The sequence below is a fragment of the Lichenostomus cassidix genome, unplaced genomic scaffold (genome assembly GCF_008360975.1).
Source record: "Lichenostomus cassidix isolate B80296 unplaced genomic scaffold, HeHo_3.0 HiC_scaffold_33, whole genome shotgun sequence".
NCBI lineage: Eukaryota > Metazoa > Chordata > Aves > Passeriformes > Meliphagidae > Lichenostomus > Lichenostomus cassidix.
In genome coordinates this window covers 3353233-3378257 of record NW_028147632.1, presented here as the reverse complement: position 1 = coordinate 3378257, position 25025 = coordinate 3353233, and the positions used below count along the sequence as shown (strand labels likewise).

The 25025-nt window shown below is 38.3% G+C and overlaps 1 protein-coding gene across 1 annotated transcript; it reads right to left on the bottom strand.

Annotated features, from left to right (window-relative positions):
• Positions 1-3180: 3180 nt before the first annotated feature.
• Positions 3181-24814, bottom strand: SH3BP5L (SH3 binding domain protein 5 like). Its single transcript, XM_085047331.1, has 7 exons — positions 24556-24814; positions 20080-20142; positions 15968-16096; positions 12654-12815; positions 8432-8605; positions 4393-4582; positions 3181-3936 (listed from the first exon to the last, which is right to left on the bottom strand). The coding sequence occupies exons 1-7, from the start codon at positions 24664-24666 to the stop codon at positions 3239-3241; spliced, it is 1527 nt and encodes a 508-aa protein (XP_084903457.1). The 5' UTR covers positions 24667-24814; the 3' UTR covers positions 3181-3238.
• Positions 24815-25025: the final 211 nt, after the last annotated feature.

The window sequence follows — 25025 nt, the reverse complement described above, 5'->3', positions numbered from 1 at the left end:
CCAAATTTTTTGGGATCAAACTCATCCCTAAAAAAATCAGAAAATTCCCAAAAAAAAAGAGGAAAAAACCCAAAATAATTTAAAAAAAAAAAAGAAATTAAAATAAAAAATGTTGGAAAAGTCAAGAAATGGAAAAGAAACAAATTTATCAACAAGAAAGAATTTTATTGATAACAAGAAATTCCCGAAATTCCCGAAAATTCCCGAAATTCCCAAATTTCCTGAAGGTTTTTGGGGATTTTTTGGGATTTTTTTGGGATTTTTTTTTGGGATTTTTTTGGGATTTTTTGGGGATTTTTTGGGATTTTTTTGGATTTTTTGAATTTTTTGGGAGTTTTTTTGGGATTTTTTGGGGATTTTTTTGGATTTTTGGGATTTTTTGGGAATTTTTTTGGGATTTTTTTGGATTTTTTGGGTTTTTTGGGGATTTTTTTTGATTTTTAAAAAAATTTTTTGGAATTTTTGGGATTTTTCATTTTTGGGAAATTTTTTGGATTTTGGGGGATTTTTAGAATTTTTTTGGAATTTTGTGATTTTTTCCTATTTTGGGAATTTTTGGATTTTGAATTTTTGGGGAATTTTTTTTTCTATTTTTGGGGATTTTTTTGGGAATTTTTTGGGAATTTTTTGGAGATTTTTTTGGGAATTTTTTGGAATTTTTTTTGGGAAAAATTCCCTGGAATTCCCAAAGCTGCATCCAACCTCAGGAAGTTTTCATCACAGCCCCGAAATTCCCGAAAAATTCCCCAAAATTCCCCCAAAATTCCCAGAAATTATTGGAAAATTCCCAAAAATTCACAAAATTCCTGGAAAATTCCTGAAAACTATTGGAAAATTCCCAAAAATTCCCAGAAAATTCTCAAAAAATTCACTAAAATTCCTGAAATTTCAAAAAAAAAATTCCCAGACAATTCTTGAAAATTCCCAAAAATTCCTGGAAAATTCGCCTAATTTCCTGAAAATTCCCAAAAATTATCAGAAAATTCTCCAAAATTCCTGGAAAATTCCTGAAAGATTCCCAAAAATTCCTGGGAAATTCCCCAAAATTCTCAGAAAATTCGGGAAAATTAAAAAAAATTCCTGGAAAATTCCAGTAAATTCCCAAAATTCCTGGAAAATTCCCAAAAATTCCTAAAAAATCCTCATCAGTTCCTCAAAATTCTGCATTTTTTCCAGCGAATTTCTCCCAGAATTCCCAAAATTCTCCCAAAATTTTCAGGATTTTCCCTCAAAATTCTCCCAAAATTCCCCCAAAAAAATCACAAAACATTTCCATGAAATTCCATGGAATTTTGGGGAATTTAATTATTATTTTCCCTCCAAATTTCGCTATTTTTTTTTCCAGGAATTTTCCACAATTTCCTCAAAATTCCATATTTTTTTTTCATGCGTTTTTTTCCCAGAATTTCCCCAAAATTCCCAAAATTCCCAGGATTTCTCACAATCCCAATCCCAAATTTCCAAAAAAAATCCCCAAAAAATTCCCAAAAATTCCCAAAAAATCCCCAAAAATTCCTCAAAATTCCACATTTTTTCCAGGAATTTTTCCCAAAATTCCAAATTTTCCGAAAAAATCCTCAAAATCCCACCATTTTTTCCGGGAATTTTCCCCAGAAATCCCAAAATTTTCGGGATTTTTCCCAAAAATTCCCAAAAAATCCCCCAAAAAATCCTCAAAATTCCACATTTTTTTCAGGAATTTTTCCCAGAATTCCCAAAATTTCTCCAAAATTCCCAATTTCCACATTTTTTCCAGGAATTTTTCCCAGAATTTCCAAAATTTCCAGGATTTTCCCTCCAAAATTCCCCAAAAAATCCCAAAAAATCCCAAAAATTCCCCAAAAAATCCTCAAATTTCCTCAAAATTCCATATTTTTTCCAGGAATTTTTCCCACAATTCCCAAAATTTCCGGATTTTCCCCAAAACCTCACAAGCTGACACTCCTGTGATGCCGGAAATTCCTCCTCCTCTCCCTCTCCTCCCCCAACTCCTCGCTGTGGAGACTCAGAGCATCCGGAATTCCCGAAATTCCCAAAATTCCCACAGAATTCCCAACATTTCCGGGATTTCCCCCCAAAAATTCCCCAAAAAATCACAAAAATTCCCAAAAAACCACCAAGAAAATCCTCAAAATTCCACTTTTTTTTCTGGGAATTTTCCACAATTTCCTCAAAATTCCATATTTTTTTCTCGTGTTTTTTCCCGAATTCCCAAAATTTTTGGGATTTTTCTGGGGATTTTTCTCAGAATTCCCAAAATTCTCCCCAAATTTCCAGGATTTCTCAGAATCCCATCCCAAATTTCCCAAAAAAAATCCCAAAAAATTCCCAAAAATTAAAAAAAAATCCCCAAAATCCTCAAAATTCCACCATTTTTCCAGGAATTTTTCCCAAAATTCCCCAAAATTTCTCCAGAATTCCCAAAATTTTCAGGATTTTCCCCCAAAAATCCACCAAAAATTCCTCAAAAGTCCACATTTTTTCCAGGAATTTCCCACAATCTCCTCAAAATTCCACATTTTTTTTCCGGCGATTTTTCCAGAATTCCCAAAATTTTCCCAAAATTCCCAAAATTTCCAGGATTTATCCGAATCACATCCCAAATTTCCCCAAAAATTCCCCAAAAATTCCCAAAAAAACCCCAGAAAATCCCCAAAAATTCTCAAATTTCCACATTTTTTCCAGGAATTTTTTCCAGAATTCCCAAAATTCCCAAAATTTTCAGGATTTTCCCCAAAAAATTCCCAAAAAATCCTCAAAATTCTACTTCTTTTCCTGGGAATTTTCCACAACTTCCTCCAAATTTCCACATTTTTTTCTGCGAATTTTCCTGGAATTACCAAAATTTTCAGGCTTTTTCTAGGGATTTTTCCCAGAATTCCCAAAATTTTCACAAAATTCCCAAAATTTCCAGAATTTCTCAGAATCACATCCCAAATTTCCCAAAAAAAATCCCAAAAAATTCCCAAAAATTCCCAAAAAATCCCCAAAAATTCCTCAAATTTTCACATTTTTTCCCAGGAATTTTTCCCAAAATTCCCAAATTTTCCAGGATTTTCCCCCAAAAAATCCTCAAAATCCCACCATTTTTTCCAGGAATTTTCCCCAGAATTTCCAAAAATTTCCAGGATTTTTCCCAAAAATTCACAAAAAATCCCAAAAAATCCTCAAAATTCCACATTTTTTTTCCAGGAATTTTTCCCAAAATTCCCAAAATTCCCCAAAAATCCCCAAAACCTCACAAACTGACACTCCTGTGATGCCGAAAATTCCTCCTCCTCTCCCTCTCCTCCCCCAACTCCTCGCTGTGGAGACTCAGAGCATCCGGAATTCCCGAAATTCCCGGAATTCCCGACAAATGTTCCACGGAGTCGAATTTCTGCAGATCCGAGGCGATGGTCTGCAGGCTGAGCACCGACAGGGAATCCCCAGAGCTGGAAAATCCCGGAATTTCCGAGGGGATTCCGGAAGTTTCCGAGGAGATTCCGGGAAATTCGGCGGGAAAATCGGGAATTTCGGCGGGAAAATCGGGAATTTCGCCGGAAAATTTGCTTTTTTCGCCCAAAATTCCGCTTTTTTCGCCCAAAATTCCACTTTTTTCGCCGATTTTTCCAGGAATTTCACCCATTTTTCGAGGAATTTCTCCCATTTTTCCCGAAATTTCGGTTTTTCCAGGAATTTCATGAGTTTTCCCAGGAATTTCTCCCATTTTTCCAGGAATTTCATGAGTTTTTCCAGGAATTTCATCGATTTTTCCCGGAATTCTGCCGATTTTCCCCGGAAGGATTTCGCCGAATTTCCCCGAAAATCCGCCGATTTTCCCCAAAATTTCGCCGATTTTTCCCGGGATTTCCATTTTTCCAGGAATTTCTCCGCTTTCTCCCGGGATTTTTGGGGTTTTTCCCGAAATTCCACCGAATTTTCCGGGAATTTCATCACTTTTTCCAGGAATTTCGCTGATTTTTCCCAAAAATTCATCACTTTTTCCCGAAATTTCTCCGATTTTTCCCGAAGTTTCGCCCGTTTTCCCCAAAAATCCCATTTTTCCAGCAACTTCATCACTTTTCCCGGGAATTCCGTCGACTTTTCCAGCAATTTCACCAGTTTTTCCCGAAAATTCGCTTTTTTCTCCCGAAAATTTGCCGTTTTTTCCCGAAAATTCACTTTTTTCGCCCAAAATTCCACCGATTTTTCCGGGAATTTCAGCAGCTTGTCCCGAAATTTCGAATTTTCCAGGAACTTCACCCATTTTTCCCGAAGTTTCACCAATTTTTCCTGGAATTCCAACGTTTTTTCCCGAAAATTCGTCGTTTTTTCCCGAAAATTCGCTTTTTTCGCCCGAAATTTCTCCTTTTTTTCCCGAATTTTCGCCGATTTTTTGGGGGATTTTGGGGATTTCGGGGTTTTCCTCTCCCCCCTCGGCCCCCAGCGGGTTTTCCCGAGGTTTTTTCCGGAGGAATCTCTGGAATCTCCTGGCGTGGATCTCCTCGCTGATCTGCTCCAAGTTCCGCAGGGCGACGGAGTAACGCAGCTTGGCCTGGGAGACGGCGGATTCCAGGGAATTCACCCGGGATTTGTGCTCCTGGGGGGGAAAAAAAATTGGGAATTAGACAAAATTCCTGGAATTCTAGTATTTCCCGAAAAAATTTGGTGGAAATCGGTGAAAATTTGACGAAAATCGGTGAAAAAATGGCGAAAATATGTTAAAAAATGGCGAAAATACGCAAAAAAAAAAGGAAAAAAAATGCAAAAAAATAGGGTAAAATTAAAAAAAAATTCCCTAAAAATTGGATAAAATTCCATTAAAAAGACTCAGTAAAAATCCCTGAAAATTTGGTGAAAATCGATGAAAAAATGGCGAAAATCCGTTAAAAAATGGTAAAAGTACGCAAAAAAATGGGGAAAAAATGAATTTAATATTTTTGTTAAAATCCCTAAAAAATCCCTAAAAATTAGATAAAATTCCATAAAAAAACTTTGGTTCAAATCCCTAAAAATTTGGTGAAAATCGGTGAAAAAATGGCGAAAATATGCAAAAAAAATCAGAAAAAAATTTGGTAAAATTCCATTTAAGAATCCTAAGTTAAAATCCCTAAAAAATTACTAAGAATTAGATAAAATTCCTTGAAAGACTTTGGTTAAAATTCCTAAAAATTTGGTGAAAATCGGTGAAAATTTGATGAAAATCAGTGAAAATTTGACGAAAATACGCAAAAAAATGGCGAAAATACGCAAAAAAATCAGGAAAAAATTCATTTAAAAATTGGTAAAATTTCTATTTAAAAATCATAAGTTAGAATTCCAGAGAAATTCTTAAAAGTTTGGTTTAAATCCATAAAAAAAATTCAGTAAAAATCCCTAAAAAATTTGGTGAAAATCCACAAAAGAATTCAGTAAAAATCCCGAAAAATTTGGGAAAAAATCCATTAAAAATTCATCAAAAATCCATAAAGATTCAGTAAAAAATCAGTAAAAAATCCATTAAAAATCAGAAGAAAATAAGAAAATTAATAAAAATCATTAAAAATCCACTAAAAATCAGAAAAAAAAATTACAAAAATCTATTAAAAATCCATAAAAATCAGAAAAAAAATCAGAAAAATCACTAAAATAAAAAAATCCGAAAAAATCCATTAAAATCTATTAAAAATCTATTAAAATCAGAAAAAATCATAAAAATCAGAAAAAATCAGAAAAAAATCAGAAAAACTACTAAAAATAAAAAAATCCGAAAAATCAGTAAAAAAATCTATTAAAAATCTATTAAAAAATCAGAAAAATCATAAAAATCAGAAAAAAATCAGAAAAAAAATCAGAAAGAAATCAGAAAAAATCAGAAAAAATAATTTAAAATCCATAAATAATCTGCAAAAAATCCATTAAAAATCAGAAAAAAATCTGTTAAAAATCATAAAAAAATCAGAAAAAAATCATTAAAAAATCACCAAAAATCCAAAAAAAATCAGAAAAAATTCCTGTAAAAAACCATTTCTCCCTCCCAGTATTCCCAGTTTATTCCCAGTATTCCCAGTACCTCGAGCCTCTGGTTGAACTGGGCTTTGAGCTCGAAGCACAGTTTGCTCCTGGTGATGTCTTTGTTTAGGGATTGCCAAAAATCCCTGAAAATCACTTAAAGTCCCTAAAAATTTGGTAAAAATCCACGAAAAATTTGGTAAAAATCCCTAGAAATTCTGTAAAAATCCACCAAAAATTCAATAAAAATCCACAATAAAATCAGCAAAATAACAGTAAAAAATAATTAAAAATCCTTTAAAAAATGGGTAAAAATCCACAAAAAAATCAGCAAAAACCCATTAAAAATTCATTAAAAATCAAAAAAATTCAGTGAAAAATCATTTAAAAATCCACTAAAAATCCGAAAAAACCAGAAAAAATCCCTAAAAAATCTGTAAAAAATCAATTTAAAAAATCATTAAAAATCCAATAAAAATCCACAAAAAAATCATTAAAAATCCACTACAAATCAGAAAAAAATCAGAAAAAAATCTATTAAAAATCCATTAAAAATCAGAAAAATATCAGAAAAAAATCAGAAAAAATCCATAAAAAATCACTAAAAATCTATTAAAAAGTCAGAAAAAAAATCACAAAAAATCACTAAAAATCCCTAAAAAATCCATTAAAAAATCAGATAAAAAATCACTAAAAATCCGAAAAAAATCCGAAAATCCATTAAAAATCCATTAAAAATCAGAAAAAAATCCATTAAAAATCCATAAAAAATCCATTAAAAATCAGAAAAAAAATCCATTAAAAATCAGGAAAAAATCAGAAAAAAATCATTAAAAAATCATTTAAAAATCCGAAAAAAATCCAAAAAAAATCCAAAAAAAATCCGAAAAAAATCCAAAAAAAATCCAAAAAAAATCTGAAAATCCCCATTAACCCTCCTCCATCATTCCCAGTCCCTCCCAGTATTCCCAGTACCTCCAGCCTCTGGTTGAACTGGGCTTTGAGCTCGAAGTAGGGCCGACTCCTGGCGATGTCCCTTTTGAGGGATTGCCAAAAATCCCGGAAAATCACTAAAAGTCCCTAAAAATTTGGTAAAAAATCCACGAAAAATTTGGTAAAAAATCCACGAAAAATTTGGTAAAAATTCATTAAAAATTCGATAAAAATCCCTAGAAATTCTGTAAAAATCCACCAAAAATTGAATAAAAATCCACAATAAAATCAGCAAAATATCAGTAAAAAATAAGTAAAAATCCTTTAAAAAATGGGTAAAAATCCACAAAAAAATCAGCAAAAACCCATTAAAAAATCCTTAAAAATCAAAAAAATTCAGTGAAAAACCATTAAAAAATCCACTAAAAATCCGAAAAAACCAGAAAAAAATCTGAAAAAACCAGAAAAAATCCGTAAAAAATCAATTTAAAAAATCATTAAAAATCCATTAAAAACCCATAAAAAATCAGAAAAAATCAGAGAAAATCAGAAAAAAAATCAGAAAAAATCCCTAAAAATCAGTAAAAAATCCACAAAAATCCACCCAAAAATCATTAAAAATCCATTAAAAAAATCACTAAAAATCCACAAAAAATCAGCAAAAATTCACAAAAAATCCAGAAAAAAACCATAAAAAATCCAAAAAAAATCAGAAAAAATTCCCGTAAAAAACCATTTCTCCCTCCCAGTATTCCCAGTTTATTCCCAGTATTCCCAGTACCTCCAGTCTCTGGTTGAACTGGGCTTTGAGCTCGAAGTAGGGCCGACTCCTGGCGATGTCCCTTTTGAGGGATTGCCAAAAATCCCTGAAAATCACTAAAAGTCCCTAAAAATTTGGTAAAAAATCCACGAAAAATTTGGTAAAAATCCACGAAAAATTTGGTAAAAATTCATTAAAAATTCAGTAAAAATCCCTAGAAATTCTGTAAAAATCCACCAAAAATTCAATAAAAATCCACAATAAAATCAGCAAAATATCAGTAAAAAATAAGTAAAAATCCTTTAAAAAATGGGTAAAAACTACAAAAAAATCAGCAAAAACCCATTAAAAATTCATTAAAAATCAAAAATTCAGTGAAAATCATTTAAAAATCCACTAAAAATCCGAAAACCAGAAAAAATAAAAACCAGAAAATCGTAAAATCTGAAAAATCAATTTAAAAATCATTAAAAACTCATATAGAAAATCACAAAAAATCATTAAAAAACCCATAAAAAATCAGAAAAAATCAGAAAAAAAATCAGAAAAAATCCCTAAAAAATCAGTAAAAAATCCACAAAAATCCACCCAAAAATCATTAAAAATCCATTTTAAAAATCACTAAAAATCCACAAAAAATCAGCAAAAATTCACAAAAAATCCAGAAAAAAACCATAAAAAATCCGAAAAAAATCAGAAAAAATTCCCGTAAAAAACCATTTCTCCCTCCCAGTATTCCCAGTTCATTCCCAGTATTCCCAGTACCTCCAGCCTCTGGTTGAACTGGGCTTTGAGCTCGAAGTAGGGCCGACTCCTGGCGATGTCCCTTTTTAAGGATTTCTGCAACCTTTGCACTTCAGCCTCGGCCTGCTGGCACTGCCTGGTGACTCTCTGGTGCTCCCTCTCGCTCCACAGCCGCTCCTGCTCCGCCTCGTTCACCTGAAATTCCCGAAAATTCCCGAAATTTGGGGATTAGCAAAAAAAAAAGTGTGAAAATCGGTGAAAAAATGGGGAAATTAGAGCCAAAAATGGGGAAAATCGAGTGAAAAATGAGGTTTTTCGCGGGAAAAAATGGCCCAAAATCCCACAAATTTCAGGGATTTAATCCCAAAATCTCACAAATCCCACGAATTTCAGCCCAAAAATCTCACTAATTTCAGGGATTTGAGCCCAAAATCTCATGAATTTCCAGAATTTGAGCCAAAAATCGAAAGAATTTCAGTCCAAAATTTCAAGAATTTCACCCCAAAATGCCCCAAATTTTAGAGTTTTCAGCCTAAAATCCCACGAATTTCAACCCAAAATCCCACAAATTTCAGGGATTTGAGCCCAAAATCCAACAAATTTCACCCCAAAATCCCACGAATTTCAGCCCAAAATCCCACAAATTCCACGAATTTCAGGGATTTAATCCCAAAAATGTCATGAATTTCAGGGTTTTGAGCCCAAAATTCAACAAATTTCAGCCCAAAATCCCACGAATTTCAGGGATTTAAGCCCAAAATATTTCAAATTTCAGGGACTTAATCCCATCACTCCACAAATTTCAGGGTTTTGAGCCAAAAATCCCCCAAATTTCAACCCAAAATCCCCCAAATTTCAAGGATTTAATCCCAAAATCCCATGAATTTCAGGGGTTTGAGCCCAAAATCCCACGAATTTCACCCCAAAATCCCCCAAGTTTCAGGGATTTAATCCCAAAACACTGCAAATTTCAGCCCAAAATCCCATAAATTTCAGGGATTTAAATCCAAAATTCCATGTATTTCAGCGTTTCGAGCCCAAAATTCAACGAATTTCAGCCCAAAATCCCAAGAATTCCAGGATTTTGAGCCCAAAATATTTCAAATTTCAGGAATTTCAGCCCAAAATCCCACAAATTTCAGCCCAAAATTTCAAGAATTTCACCCCAAAATGCCCCAAATTTTAGGGTTTTCAGCCTAAAATCCCACGAATTTCAACCCAAAATCCCACAAATCCCACTAATTTCAGCCCAAAATCTCACAAATTTCAGCACAAAACTCCATGAATTTCACGGATTTAATCCCAAAATCTCACAAATTTCAGCCCAAAACTCCACAGATTTCAGGGTTTTGAGCCCAAAATCCCATAAATTTCAGGGATTTAATCCCAAAATCTCACAAATTTCAGCCCAAAACGCCACAAATTTCAGGGATTTGAGCCCAAAATCCCACAAATCTCACGGATTTAACCCCAAAATTCCACGAAGTTCATGGAATTTCATCTAAAATGCCACAAATCCCACGAATTTTAACCCCAAAATCCCCCAAATTTCTGGGATTTAACCCCAAAATTCCTGGAATTTCAGCCCAAAATTCACCCCAAAATCCAAATTGCAGAGATTTCAGCCTAAAATCCCACAAATTTTCAGCCCAAAATCCCAGGAATTTCTGTGATTTTAGCCCAAAATTCAACGAATTTCAGGGATTTAACCCCAAAATCCCCAGGAAAAGTCCCAAAATTCCCAGGAAAATTCCCAAAATTTGCAGAATAATCCCCAAAATTCCCAAAAATTTCCCAAAATAATCCCCACCTTTCGTGTGGCTGGTTGAGCATCTCCTGCCAGGTTGGGTCCAGCCGGTTCTTGCCGTTGGCCATTGATCCTAATTCCATTGATCCCAATTGCCAATCGATCCTATTGATCCCCAATTCCCAATCATCCTATTGATCTCAATCCCATTGATCCCAAACCCATTGATCCTAATCCTATTGATCCTATTGATCCCAAACTTATTGATCCCATACCTATTGATCCTAATCCTATTGATCCCAAACCCATTGATCCCAATTGCCAATCAATCATCCCATTGATCCCAAATCTATTGATCCTAATCCTATTGATCCCAATCCCATTGATCCCAATTGCCAATCAATCAGCCTATTGATCCCAAACCTTCTATTGATCCCAATCCTTCCCCATTTCAGGGATTTGAGCCCAAAATTCCACGAATTTCAGGGATTTAATCCCAAAATTCCACAAATTTCAGCCCAAAATGCCACGAATTTCAGGGATTTGTGCCCAAAATATTTCACATTTCAGAGATTTGAGCCCAAAATCTGACAAATTTCAGGCATTTTAACCCAAAATCCAATGAATTTCAGCCCAAAATCCCACAAATCTCAGGGTTTTGAGCCCAAAATTCCACGAATTTAACCCCAAAATTCCACGAATTTAACCCCAAAATCCCCCAAATTTCAGGGTTTTGAGCCCAAAATCCCACAAATTTCAGCCCAAAATGCCACAAATTCCAGGGATTTCAGCCCAAAATCCCACAAATTTCAGCCCAAAATCTCGATAATTTCAGGGTTTTCAGCCCAAAATTCAACGAATTTCACCCTAAAATCCCACAAATTTCAGCCCAAAATCCCATGAATTTCAGCCTAAAATTCCATGAATGTCACGGATTTTAACCCAAAACTCAACTAATTTAATCCCAAAACGCCACAAATTTCACAGATTTAACCCCAAAATCCCACAAAGTCAATGATTTTAACCTCGAAATCCCCCAAATTTCACAGATTTTACCCTGAAATCCCACAAATTTCCCAGAATTTCACCCCCAAATCCCCCAAAATTCAGCCCAAAACTTCCCAAATTTCACAGATTTGACCCCAAAATTCCCAAAAATTTCCCAAAATAATCCCCACCTTTCGTGTGGCATGGTTGAGCATCTCCTGCCAGGTTGGGTCCAGCCGGTTCTTGCCGTTGGCCATTGATCCCAATTCATTGATCCCAATTGCCAATCAATCCTATTGATCCCAATGCTATTGATCCTAATCCTATTGATCCCAATCATCCCATTGATCCCAAACCTATTGATCCTAATCCTATTGATCCCAAACCTTCTCCTACTAATCCCAACCCTTCCATTGATCCCAAATCTTATCCTATTGATCCCAAACCTTCTCCTATTGATCCCAAATCCAATCCAATCATCCCAAACCTTCTATTGATTCCAGTCCTTCTATTGATCCCAAACTTGCCCCTATTGATCCCAAACTTGCCCCTATTGATCCCAAACTTGCCCCTATTGATCCCAATCTTCTTCCTACTGATCCCAAATCCAATCCAATCGTCCCAAACTTTCTCCTATTGATCCCAAACCTTTTCCTATTGACCCCAATCCTTCTCCATTTCAGGGATTTCAGCCCAAAATCTCACAAATTTCAACGAATTTCACCCCAAAATCCCACAAATTTCAGGGATTTGAACCCAAAATCCCCCAAATTTTGGGATCAAATTTCATTTGATCCCAAATTCCCAAAATTCCATGGATTTCACCCCAAAAATCCCCACCTTCCTGGTGGCATGGTTGAGCATCTCCTGCCAGGTTGGGTCCAGGCGGTTCTTGCCGTTGGCCATTGATCCCAATTCATTGATCCCAATTGCCAATCAATCAGCCTATTGATCCCAAACCTTCTATTGATCCTAATCCTATTGATGCCAATCCTTCCTCATTTCAGGGTTTTGAGCCCAAAATCCCACGAATTTCACCCCAAAATCCCACAAATTTCAGGGATTTAAATCCAAAATCCCATGAATTTCAGGGTTTTGAGCCCAAAATTCAACGAATTTCAGCCCAAAATCCCAAGAATTCCAGGATTTTGAGCCCAAAATGTTTCAAATTTCAGGAATTTCAGCCCAAAATCCCACAAATTTCAGCCCAAAATCCCACGAATTTTATGGTTTTGAGACCAAAACTTCACGAATTTCATGGATTTAACCCCGAAACCCCCAAAATTCCACAAATTTCAGCCCAAAACACGAATTTCAGGGTTTTGATCCCAAAATCCCACCATTCCCACAAATTTCACCCCAAAAAGCCACAAATTTCAGAGATTTGAACCGAAAATTCAACGAATTTCAGCCCAAAATCCCCCAAATTTCACGGATTTAACCCCAAAATCCCCAGGAAAATTCCCAAAAAATCCCCAAAATTCCCAAAAATTTCCCAAAATTCCCCACCTTCCTGGTGGCATGGTTGAGCATCTCCTGCCAGGTTGGGTCCAGGCGGTTCTTGCCGTTGGCCATTCCCTGCTCAGCCACAAACACCATTTCTCGCGCCGCGTTGTGCATCCCGGCGGCTCGCTCGTAACGCAGGGCGGCTCTCTGGGTCTCCTGCTGGGCCTGGAAAATGGGAATTTTGGGAAATTTGGGATTAGAGGAAATCCTGGAAAAAATCCCAAAAAAAATCCCGAAAAAATCGGATGAAAAATGGCGAAAATACAAAAAAAATCGCATTAAAAATGGCGAAAATCGCATGAAAATTGGATTAAAAATGGTGAAAATACCGGAAAAAAATGGTTATTTCTAAGTCCTAATGTGTCTGGAAAAGTGGGAATTCTGGGATTCCCAAAGATTTTTGGGAATGGAAAAAATCCCCAAAAAATCCCCAAAAAAATCGCGAAAAAATTGGATTAAAAATGGCGAAAATTGTAAAAAAATAAAAAATGGATTCCCGGCGGCTCGTTCGTAACAGAGAGCAGCTCGTTGGGTCTCCTGCTGGGCCTGGAAAATGGGAATTTTGGGAAATTTGGGATTGGAAAAAATTTAGGAAAAAATCCCCGAAAAAATCGGATGAAAAATGGCGAAAATTCGAAGAAAATCGGATTAAAAATGGCGAAAATCGCATGAAAATCGGATTAAAAATGGTGAAAATTCGATTAAAAAGTGATGTTTGTGTTTCCTGTTGTATCTGGAAAAGTGGGAATTTGGGAATTTGAGAGGGAGAAAAAATTTAGGAAAAAATCCCCAAAAAAATCGGATGAAAAATGGCAAAAATTTGAAAAAAATCGCATTAAAAATGGTGAAAATCGCATGAAAATTGGATTTAAAATGGTGAAAATTCGATTAAAAAGTGGTTATTTGTGTCTCATGGTGTGTCTGGAAAAGTGGGAATTTGTGAATTTTGGGAAGTTGAGAGGAGAAAAAAATTTAGGAAAAAATCCCCCAAAAAATCGGATGAAAAATGGCGAAAATTCGAAAAAAATCGCATTAAAAATGGCGAAAATCGCATGAAAATCCCATCAAAACACCCCCAAAAAAATGGTTATTTGTGTCTCATGATGTGTCTGAAAAAGTGGGAATTTTGGAAATGTGGGAAATCCTGGAAAAAATCCCCCAAAAAATGGGATGAAAAATGGCGAAAATTCGAAAAAAAATCGCGTTAAAAATGGGGAAAATTGGAGAAAAAACGCATTAAAAATGGTGAAAATATCCCAAAAAAATGGTTATTTGTGTCTCACGATGTGTCTGGAAAAGTGGGAATTTGGGAATTTTGGGAAGTTGAGAGGAGAAAAAAATTTAGGAAAAAATCCCCCAAAAAATTGGATGAAAAATGGCGAAAATAGCGAGAAAATCGGATTAAAAATGGTGAAAATACCCCAAAAAAAAGGTTAATTCCATCTCTGGAAAAGTGGGAATTTGGAAATTTTGGGAATGGAGGAAATCCTGGAAAAACTCCCCCCAAAAATCCTCCAAAAATCCCCAAAAAATCGCATTAAAAATGGTGAAAATAGCAGGAAAAATGGATTAAAAATAGAAAAAATAATTTTAAAATTTCCCATTTTCTCCCATTTTTTCCGCATTTTTTCCCCATTTTTTTCCCACTTTTTCCCCATTTTTTCCCAAATTTTTCCCCTTTTTAAAAATTTTTCCCATTTTTTCCCCATTTTTTCCCAATTTTCCCCATTTTTCCCCATTTTTCTCCATTTTTTCCCCATTTTTTCCCAATTTTTTCCCATATTTTCCCCATTTTATTCCCCATTTTTTCCCAATTTTTTCCCCATTTTTCCCTCATTTTTTCCCCTTTTTAAAAATTTTTCCCATTTTTTCCCCATTTTTTCCCATTTTTCCCCATTTTTTCCCCATTTTTGTCATTTTTCCCCATTTTTTCACCGATTTTCATCATTTTTCACCGTTTTCCCCAAATTTTCCCAAATTTCCCGAATTTCCCCAAATCACCTCCTTGGCTCTCCTCCTGACCTCACAGTTAGAACAAAATTCTCATTTTTCCCATTTTTCCCCATTTTTTCCCCATTTTTGTCATTTTTCCCCATTTTTTCACCGATTTTCATCATTTTTTCACCGTTTTTCCCCATTTTTTCCCAAATTTCCCCAAATTTCCCCCAAATCACCTCCTTGGCTCTCCTCCTGACCTCACAGAGAACAAAAATTCTCATTTTTCCTGCATTTTTCCCCATTTTTTCCCCATTTTTCGTCATATTTTCCCCATTTTTTCACTGATTTTCATCATTTTTTCACCATTTTTTCCCATTTTTTCCCCATTTTTTCCCAAATTTTCCCACTTTTCCCCCAAATCACCTCCTTGGCTCTCCTCCTGACCTCATGCAGAACAAAAATTCCCATTTTTTCTCCATTTTCCCCCTTATTTTCCCCATTTTTTCACCGTTTTTCGTCATTTTTTCTCCGTTTTTCCCCATTTTTTCCCCATTTTTCCACCGATTTTCATCATTTTTTCACCAATTTTTTCCCAAATTTTCCCAAATTTCCCCACTTTTCCCCCAAATCACCTCCTTGGCTCTCCTCCTGGCCTCGTAGTAAGGCCGAGAATTCCCATTTTTCCCCATTTTTTCACTGTTTTTCGTCATATTTTCCCCATTTTTTCACTGATTTTCATCATTTTTTCACCATTTTTTCCCCATTTTTCCCAAATTTCCCCATTTCTCACCTCCTTGGCTCTCCTCCTGACCTCATAGAGAACAAAAATTCCCATTTTTTCCCCATTTTTCCCATTTTTCCACCTTTTTCACCAATTTTCCCCATTTTTTCACCATTTGTTCCCAAATTTTCCCATTTTTTCCCAAATTTTCCCATTTTTCCCCCAAATCACCTCCTTGGCTCTCCTCCTGGCCTCATAGTAGGGCCAAGAATTCCCATTTTTCCCCATTTTTTCATCGTTTTTCGTCATTTTTTCGTCATTTTTCCCCATTTTTTCCCATTTTTTCATCGTTTTTCATCGTTTTTTCGTCATTTTTTCACCGTTTTTCCCCATTTTTTCACCATTTTTCCCAAATCTTCCCAAATTTCCCCCAAATTACCTCCTTGGCTCTCCTCCTGACCTCATAGAGAACAAAAATTCTCATTTTTCCTGCATTTTTCCCCTTATTTTCCCCTTTTTTTGTCATTTTTTTGTCATATTTTCCCCATTTTTTCACCGATTTTCGTCATTTTTTCACCGATTTTCGTCATTTTTTCACCGTTTTTCCCCTTTTTTTTTTGTTTTTCCCATTTTCCCTGGAATTTTCCCCATTTCTCACCTCCTTGGCTCTCCTCCTGGCCTCGTAGTAAGGCCGAGCTCTGTCGATGCAATTGCCCAGCTGAGATCCCTGAGAGTTCAGTTTGCGCGCCGAGTCGGAGAGAACGCGCCGGTACTGACTGCGGGCTGACTGGGAATGGAGGGAAAATATACTGGTTTGGACTGGTTTGGACTGGGAGAGACTGGGAGAGACTGATTTGGACTGGTTTGGACTGGGAGGGACTGGTTTGGACTGGAAGGGACTGGTTTGAACTGGTTTAGACTGGGAAAAACCAGCTGAGAACGCGCCGGTACTGACTGCGGGCTGACTGCAGGGGGGAAAAATACCAGTTTTGGGACTGGTTTGGACTGGTTTATACTGGGAGGGACTGGGAGGGACTGGGGGGGACTGGGGGGACTGGTTTGGAGTGGTTTGGAGTGGGAAAACCAGTTTGGGACTGGGAAAAATTGAGAAAAACCAGTTTGGGATTGCGAATTTGGGAAGAGACTGGAGTGGGAAAACCAGTTTGGGACTGGTTTGGACTGGTTTATACTGGGAGGGACTGGGAGAGACTGGGAAGAATTGGTTTGGAGTGAGAAAACCAGTTTGGGACTGGTTTATACTGGTTTGGAGTGGGAAAACCAGCTGAGAACGCGCCGGTACTGACTGCGGGCTGACTGGGGACAGGAAAATAGACCAGTTTGGGACTGGGTTATACTGGGAGAGACTGGGAGGGACTGGGAGGGACTGGGGGGGACTGGGGGGGACTGGTTTGGACTGGTTTGGAGTGGTTTGGAGTGAGAAAACCAGTTTGGGATTGGGAAAAACTGGGAAAAACCAGTTTGGGATTGGGAAAAACTGGGAAAAACCAGTTTGGGATTCAGAAAAACCAGTTAAAAAATGGGAAAAACCAGTTTGGGACTGGTTTATACTGGGAAAGACTGGGAGGGACTGGGAGGGATTGGGAGGGATTGGTTTGGACTGGGAAAACCAGTTGGGGACTGGTTTGGACTGGTTTGGAGTGGTTTATACTGGGAGGGACTGGTTTGGACTGGTTTGGACTGGTTTATACTGGGAGGGACTGGGAGGAATTGGTTTGGACTGGTTTGGAGTGGTTTGGACTGGTTTGGAGTGAGAAAACCAGTTTGGTACTGGGAAAAATTGGGAAAAACCAGTTTGGGACTCAGAAACACCAGTTAAAAAATGGGAAAAACCAGTTTGGGACTGGTTTATACTGGGAGGGACTGGGAGGGAGTGGTTTGGAATGGTTTGGAATGGTTTGGAATGGTTTGAACTGGTTTGGACTGGTTTGGACTGGTTGGGAGTGAGAAAACCACTTTGGGATTGGGAAAAATTGAGAAAAACCAGTTAAAGAATGGGAAAAACCAGTTTGGGACTGGGAGGGACTGGTTTGGACTGGTTTGGAGTGGGAAAACCAGTTTGGGATTGGTTTGGACTGGTTTGTACTGGGAGGGACTGGTTTGGAATGGTTTGGACTGGTTTGGAGTGGGAAAACCAGTTTGGGATTGGGAAAAATTGAGAAAAACCAGTTTGGGACTCAGAAAAACCAGTTAAAGAATGGGAAAAACCAGTTTGGGACTGGTTTATACTGGGAAAGACTGGGAGGGACTGGTTTGGACTGGTTTGGACTGGTTTGGAGTGGTTTATACTGGTTTGTACTGGGAAAAACCAGCTGAGAACGCGCCGGTACTGACTGCGGGCTGACTGCAGGGGGGAAAAATACCAGTTTGGGACTGGTTTATACTGGTTTGTACTGGGAGGGACTGGTTTGGACCGGGAGGAATTGGTTTGGACTGGTTTGGACTGGTTTGGAGTGGTTTGGAGTGAGAAAACCAGTTTGGGACTGGGAAAAATTGAGAAAAACCAGTTAAAGACTCATAAAAACCAGTTTAGGACTGGTTTATACTGGGAGAGACTGGGAGGGACTGGGATGGACTGGGAGGGACTGGTTTGGAGTGGTTTGGAGTGAGAAAACCAGTTTGGGACTGGTTTATACTGGTTTGGAGTGGGAAAAACCAGCTGAGAACGCGCCGGTACTGACTGCGGGCTGACTGGGAATGGAGGGAAAATATACCAGTTTGGGACTGGGTTATACTGGTTTATACTGGGAGGGACTGGGAGGGACTGGTTTGGACTGAGAAAACCAGTTTGGGATTGAGAAAACCAGTTAAAGAATGGGAAAAGCTAAGAAAAACCAGTTAAAGATTCCAGTTTGGGACTGGGAGGGACTGGGAGGGACTGGGAAAACCAGTTGGGGACTGGTTTGGACTGGTTTGGACTGGTTTGGAGTGGTTTGGGCTGGTTTGGAGTGAGAAAACCAGTTTGGGATTGGGAAAAATTGAGAAAAACCAGTTAAAGATTGGTAAAAACCAGTTTGGGACTGGTTTATACTGGGAGAGACTGGGAGGGACTGGGAAAACCAGTTGGGGACTGGTTTGGACTGGTTTGGAGTGGTTTATACTGGGAGGACTGGTTTGGACTGGTTTGGACTGGTTTGGAGTGAGAAAACCAGTTTGGGATTGGGAAAAATTGAGAAAAACCAGTTAAAGAATGGGAAAAACCAGTTTGGGACTGGTTTGGACTGGTTTGGACTGGTTTGGAGTGGTTTGGAGTGGGAAAACCAGTTTGGGACTGGTTTATACTGGTTTGGACTGGGAAAACCAGCTGAGAACGCGCCGGTACTGACTGCGGGCTGACTGGGAATGGAGGGAAAATACCAGTTTGGACTGGTTTGGACTGGGAGAGACTGGGAGGGACTGGGAGGGACTGGTTTGGACTGGGAGGGACTGGGAGGGACTGGTTTGAACTGGTTTGGAGTGGTTTGGGAGTGAGAAAACCAGTTTGGGATTGGGAAACATTGAGAAAAACCAGTTTGGGATTTGAAAAAACCAGTTAAAGAATGGGAAGAACCAGTTTGGGACTGGGAGGAATTGGTTTGAACTGGTTTGGGCTGAGAAAACCAGTTTGGGTGGTGGGGTGGGGTTTGGGTTTGGCTGGTTTGGACTGGTTTGGACTGGGAAAACCAGCTGAGAACGCGCCGGTACTGACTGCGGGCTGACTGGGGATGGGACAGGAAAATACCAGTTTGGGACTGGTTTGGACTGGGAAAACCAGTTGGGGACTGGGAGGGACTGGTTTGGAGTGGTTTGGAGTGAGAAAACCAGTTTGGACAGGGAAAAATTGAGAAAAACCAGTTAAAGATTCATAAAAACCAGTTTGGGACAGGGAAAAATTGAGAAAAACCAGTTTGGGATTTGGGAAAAACCAGTTAAAGAATGGGAAAAACCAGTTTGGGACTGGTTTATACTGGGAGGGACTGGGAGGAATTGGGAGGGACTGGTTTGGGCTGAGAAAACCAGTTTGGGAGTGGTTTATACTGGTTTGGACTGCGAGGGACTGGGAGGGACTGGGAGGGATTGGTTTGGAGTGGGAAAACCAGTTTGGGACTGGGAGGGATTGGGAATAACTGGGAAAAACCACTTTGGGACTGGTTTGGACTGGGAGGGGATTGGGAAAACCAGTTTGGGAACTGGGGACCAGTTTGTTCCCAGTTCCCTCCCAGTCCATCCCAGTCCATCCCAGTATAAACCAGTTTGCTCCCAGTCCAATCCCAGTCCAAACCAGTTCCTCCCAGTTCTCAGTCATCCCAGTCATCCCAGTCCATCAGTATCCCATCCCTCCCAGTCCATCCCAGTTTGCTCCCGTCTCCCATTTGCTCCCGTCCTCCCAGTTCATCCCAGTATCCCAGTCTCCCAGCTCAATCCCAGTTCATTCCCAGTCCATCCCAGTTTATCCCAATCTCCTCCCAGTCCATCCCAGTTTGCTCCCAGTTCATTCCCAGTTTGCTCCCAGTCCATCCCAGTTCATTCCCAGTCCATCCCAGTTCCCTCCCAGTTCAATCCCAGTTTGCTCCCAGTCCCTCCCAGTTCACCCCAGTTCAATCCCAGTTCCTTCCAGTCCATTCCCACTCCCTCCCAGTATAAACCAGTCCATCCCAGTTTGCTCCCAGTTCATTCCCAGTCTCTCCCAGTCCCTCCCAGTCCCTCCCAGTCCCATCCCAGTTCCCTCCCAGTCCCTCCCAGTATAAACCAGTATAAACCAGTTCGACTCACGTCCAGCTCCAGTTCCACTCGGTTGATCTCAGCGTTTGCTTCGTTCAGATGTTCCAATTCCTCCTGGGAATTCCCAAAACATTTGGGGTGAAAATCCCAAAATTTGGGACAAACCCCAAAATTTGGGACAAATCCCCAAAAATTTGAGATAAAACCCCAAAAATTTCGGATAAAACCCAAAAATCCCAGAAAAAAACCCCAAAATTTAGGGTAAAAACCCCAAAATTTGGGAGGAAAAATCCAAAATTTGGGTCAAAACCCCAAAATTTTGGATAAAACCCAAAATTTTAGAAAAAACCCCAAAATTTAGAGTAAAAACCCCAAATTTTGGGGAAAACCCCAAAATTTGGGAAAAAAACCAAATTTGGGATAAAACCCCAAAATTCCAGGAAAAAACCCCAAAATTTGGGAAGGAAATCCCAAAATTTGGGTAAAAAACCCCAAAATTTGGGAGAAAACCACAAAAATTTTGGGATAAAACCCCCAAAATTTGGGATAAAACCCAAAAATCCCAGAAAAAAACCCCAAAATTTAGGGAAAAAACCCCAAAATTTGGGATGGAAAACCCCAAAATTTGGGATGAAACCCCAAAAATTGTGGGATAAAACCCCAAAAATTTCAGATAAAACCCAAAAATCCCAGAAAAAAAACCTCAAAATTTAGGGTAAAAACCCCAAAATTTGGGAGGAAAAATCCAAAATTTGGGTAAAAACCACAAAAATTTGAGATAAAACCCCAAAATTCTGGGAAAAAACCCCAAAATTTGGAAAGGAAATCCCAAAATTTGGGTAAAAACCCCCAAAATTTGGGTAAAAAACCCCAAAAATTTGGGATAAAACCCCAAAATCCCAGGAAAAAACCCCAAAATTTGGGTAAAAACCCCAAAAATTTGGATGAAAACTCCAAAATTCTGGGAAAAAAAGCCAAAATTTGGGATAAAACCTCCAAAATTTGGGATAAAACCCCAAAATTCCAGGAAAAAAACCCAAAATTCCAGAAAAAAACCCCAAAATTTAGGGTAAAAAACCCCAAAATTTGGATAAAACTCCAAAAATTTGGGATAAAACCCCAAAATTTTGGGAAAAAACTCCAAAATTTTAGGATAAAACCCCAAAATTTCGGAAAAAAACCCCAAAATTTAGAGTAAAAACCAAAGCATTTGGATGAAAACTCCAAAATTTGGGGTGAAAATCCCAAAATTTGGGGTGAAAATCCCAAAGTTTGGGACAAAACCCCAAAAATTTGGGATAAAACTCACAAAATTTGAGATAAAAACACATAAATTTGGGATGAAAATCCCAAAATTTGGGACAAAAACTAAAAATTCCAGGTAAAAACCCCCAAAATTTGGGATAAAACCCCAAAATTTGGGGAAAAAACCCCAAAATTTTGGGATAAAAACCCAAAAATTCCACACAAAACCCCCAAAATTCTAGAAAAAAACCACAAAATTTGGGATTTTCCCAAAATTTTTGGGATTTTCCTCCAAATTTTGACCCCAAACCCCCAAATTTTTGGGATTTTCCCCCAAATTTTCGAGATTTTTCCCCAAATTTCCACCTAAAATCCCCAAATTTCGCCACACAAATCCCAAATTTTCTGGATTTTCCCCCAAATTTCGACCCCAAAACCCCAAATTTTCCCTATTTTCCCCCCAAAACCCCCAAATTTCCACCTAAAATCCCCAAATTTTCAGGATTTTCCCCAAATTTTCGAGATTTTCCCCCAAATTTTTGGGATTTCCTCCCCAAAATCCCCAAATTTCCACCTAAAATCCCCAAATTTCGCCCCTCAAATCCCAAATTTTTCCCCCAAAATCCCCAAATTTTTGGGATTTTCCCCCCAAATTTCCAGGATTTTCCCCCAAATTTCCACCTAAAATCCCCAAATTTTCCACCCAAACCCCCAAATTTTTGGGATTTTCCCCCAAATTTTGACCCCAAACACCCAAATTTTCAGGATTTTCCCCAAATTTCTGTGATTTTCCCCCAAATTTTCAGGATTTTCACCCCAAAATCCCCAAGTTTCCACCCAAACCCCCAAATTTTTGGGATTTTTTCCCCAGATTTTTGGGATTTCCCCCAAACTTTCGAGATTTTCCCCCAAATTTTCAGGATTTTCCCCAAATTTCCCCCCAAAATCCCCAAATTTCCACCTAAAATCCCCAAATTTTACAATTTTCCCCCAAATTTTCCCACCCCCAAATTTTTGGATTTTCCCCAAATTTTCGGGATTTTCCCTAAATTTCCGGATTTTCCCCCAAATTTTGACCCCAAAACCTCCAATTTTAAGGATTTTTCCCCCAAAAGCCCCAATTTTCCACCCAAAATCCCCAAATTTCCACCTAAAATTCCCAAATTTCCACCCCAAATCCCCAAATTTTGGGATTTTTCCCCCCAAAACCCCAAATTTTCAGGATTTCCCCTAAATTTTTACAATTTCCTCCCCAAAACCCCCAAAATTTTCACCTAAAATCCTGAAATTTTCACCATTTTCCCCCAAATTTTCGGGATTTTCCCCCCAAAATCCCCAAATTTCCACCTAAAATCCCCAAATTTTTGGGATTTCTCCCCAAATTTTCAGGATTTCCTCCCCAAAACCCCCAAATTCTCTGGATTTTTCTCCAAATTTCCGGATTTTTCCCCAAATTTTTTGGGATTTCCTCCCCAAATCCCCTAATTTTCACCCCAAACCCCCAAATTTTGGGAATTTTTTCCCAAATTTCGCCCCTGATATCCCAAATTTACCAGAATTTTCCCAAAATTTTCTGGAATATTCCCCAAATCTTTGAGGTTTTTCCCCAAATTTCCACCTAAAACCCCCAAATTTTCAGGATTTTTTCCCAAATTTCCACCCAAAACCCCCAAATTTTTGGGATTTTCCCCCCAAAACCCCCAAATTTTCCGGATTTTCGCCCAAATTTTGACCCCAAACACCCAAATTTCCCCCAAAATCCCCAAATTTCCACCTAAAATCCCCCAAATTTTCGGATTTTCCCCAAATTCTAGGAATTTCCCCCAAATTTCCACCCCAAACCCCCAAATTTTCAGGATTTTACCCCAAATTTCCACCTAAAATCCCCAAAATTCCACCTAAAACCCCCAAATTTTCAAGATTTTCCCCCCAAAATCCCAAAATTTTCAGGATTTCCCCCAAATTTCTGGGATTTTCCCCCAAATTTCCACCTAAAATCCCTAAATTTCCACCTAAAATCCTCGAATTTCCACCTAAAATCCTCAAATTTTCCCCCCAAACCCCCAAATTTTCCGGATTTTCCCCAAATTTTCCGGATTTTCCCCCAAATTTTGACCCCAAACACCCAAATTTTCAAGATCTTCCCCCAAATTTCTGGGATTTTCCCCCAAATTTTGGGATTTTTCCCCCCAAAATCCCCAAATTTCCACCCCAAATCCCCAAATTTTTGGGATTTTCCCCCAAATTTTGACCCCAAACACCCAAATTTTCAGGATTTCCCCCAAATTTCTGGGATTTTCTCCCAAATTTTGGGATTTTTCCTCCCAAAATCCCCAAATTTCCACCTAAAATCCCCCAAATTTTCGGAATTTTCCCCAAATTCCTAGGAATTTCCAAATTTCCACCCCAAACCCCCAAATTTTCAGGGTTTTTCCCCAAATTTCACTGAAATCCCCAAAATTTACCTAAAACCCCCAAATTTTCAAGATTTTTCCCCCAAACTCCCCAAATTTTTGGGATTTCCCCTCAAATCTTGACCCCAAATACCCAAATTTACATCTAAAATCCCCAAATTTCCCCAAAAAATCCCCAAATTTCCCCCAAAATCCCCAAATTTTTACCTAAAATCCTCAAATTTTGACCCCAAACCCCCAAATTTTCCGGATTTTTCCCAAATTTTTGGGATTTTTCCCCCAAATTTTGACCCCAAACACCCAAATTTTCAGGATTTCCCCCAAATTTCTGGGATTTTCCCCCAAATTTTGGGATTTTTCCCCCCAAAATCCCCAAATTTCCACCTAAAATCCCCAAATTTTCCCCCAAACCCCCAAATTTTCCGGATTTTTCCCAAATTTTCAGTATTTTTCCCCCAAATTTCCAGGATTTTCCCCCAAAACCCCAAATCTCCAGGATTTTCCCCCAAATTTCCACCTAAAATCCCCAAATTTTGACCCCAAACCCCCAAATTTTTGGGATTTTCCCCAAATTTTCTGGATTTTCCCCCAAATTTTCAGGATTTTCACCCCAAAATCCCCAAATTTCCACCTAAAATCCCCAAATTTCCACCCCAAACCCCCAAATTTTCAGGATTTTCCCCAAATTTCTGGGATTTTCCCCCAAATTTCCACCTAAAATCCCTAAATTTCCACCAAAAATCCTCGAGTTTCCACCTAAAATCCTCAAATTTTCCCCCCAAACCCCCAAATTTTCCGGATTTTTCCCAAATTTTCGGGATTTTTCCCCCAAATTTCCGGAATTTCCCCCAAATTTTGGGCTCCCCACCTGGATCCTCGGGTCCAGCTGCTCTTCCTCCTCCTCCTCCTCCTCTTCCTCCTCCTCCTGTTTTTTGGGATCTGCAGGATCCTCCCCTCCCCCCCAGGCCGAATCCCCCATCCCGAGATTCCCAAAAATTCCCCAAAATTCCCCGAGATTCCGAGCCAGGGGGGAGGGGAGGCCATGCAAGGGGGGGGAGGGGAGCTTCACAGCATTTTTTGGGGATTTTTGGGGGTTTTTGGGGGATTTTTGGGGTTTTTGGGATTTTTTAGGGGATTTTTTAGTGATTTTTGGGATTTTTTAGGGATTTTTTGGGATTTTTTGGGATTTTTTAGTGAATTTTTTGGGATTTTTTAGGGAATTTTTTGGGATTTTTTAGTGATTTTTTGGGATTTTTGGGATTTTTTAGGGAATTTTGGGATTTTTTGGAATTTGGGGATTTTTTAGAGGGATTTTTAGGGATTTTTGGGGATTTTTAA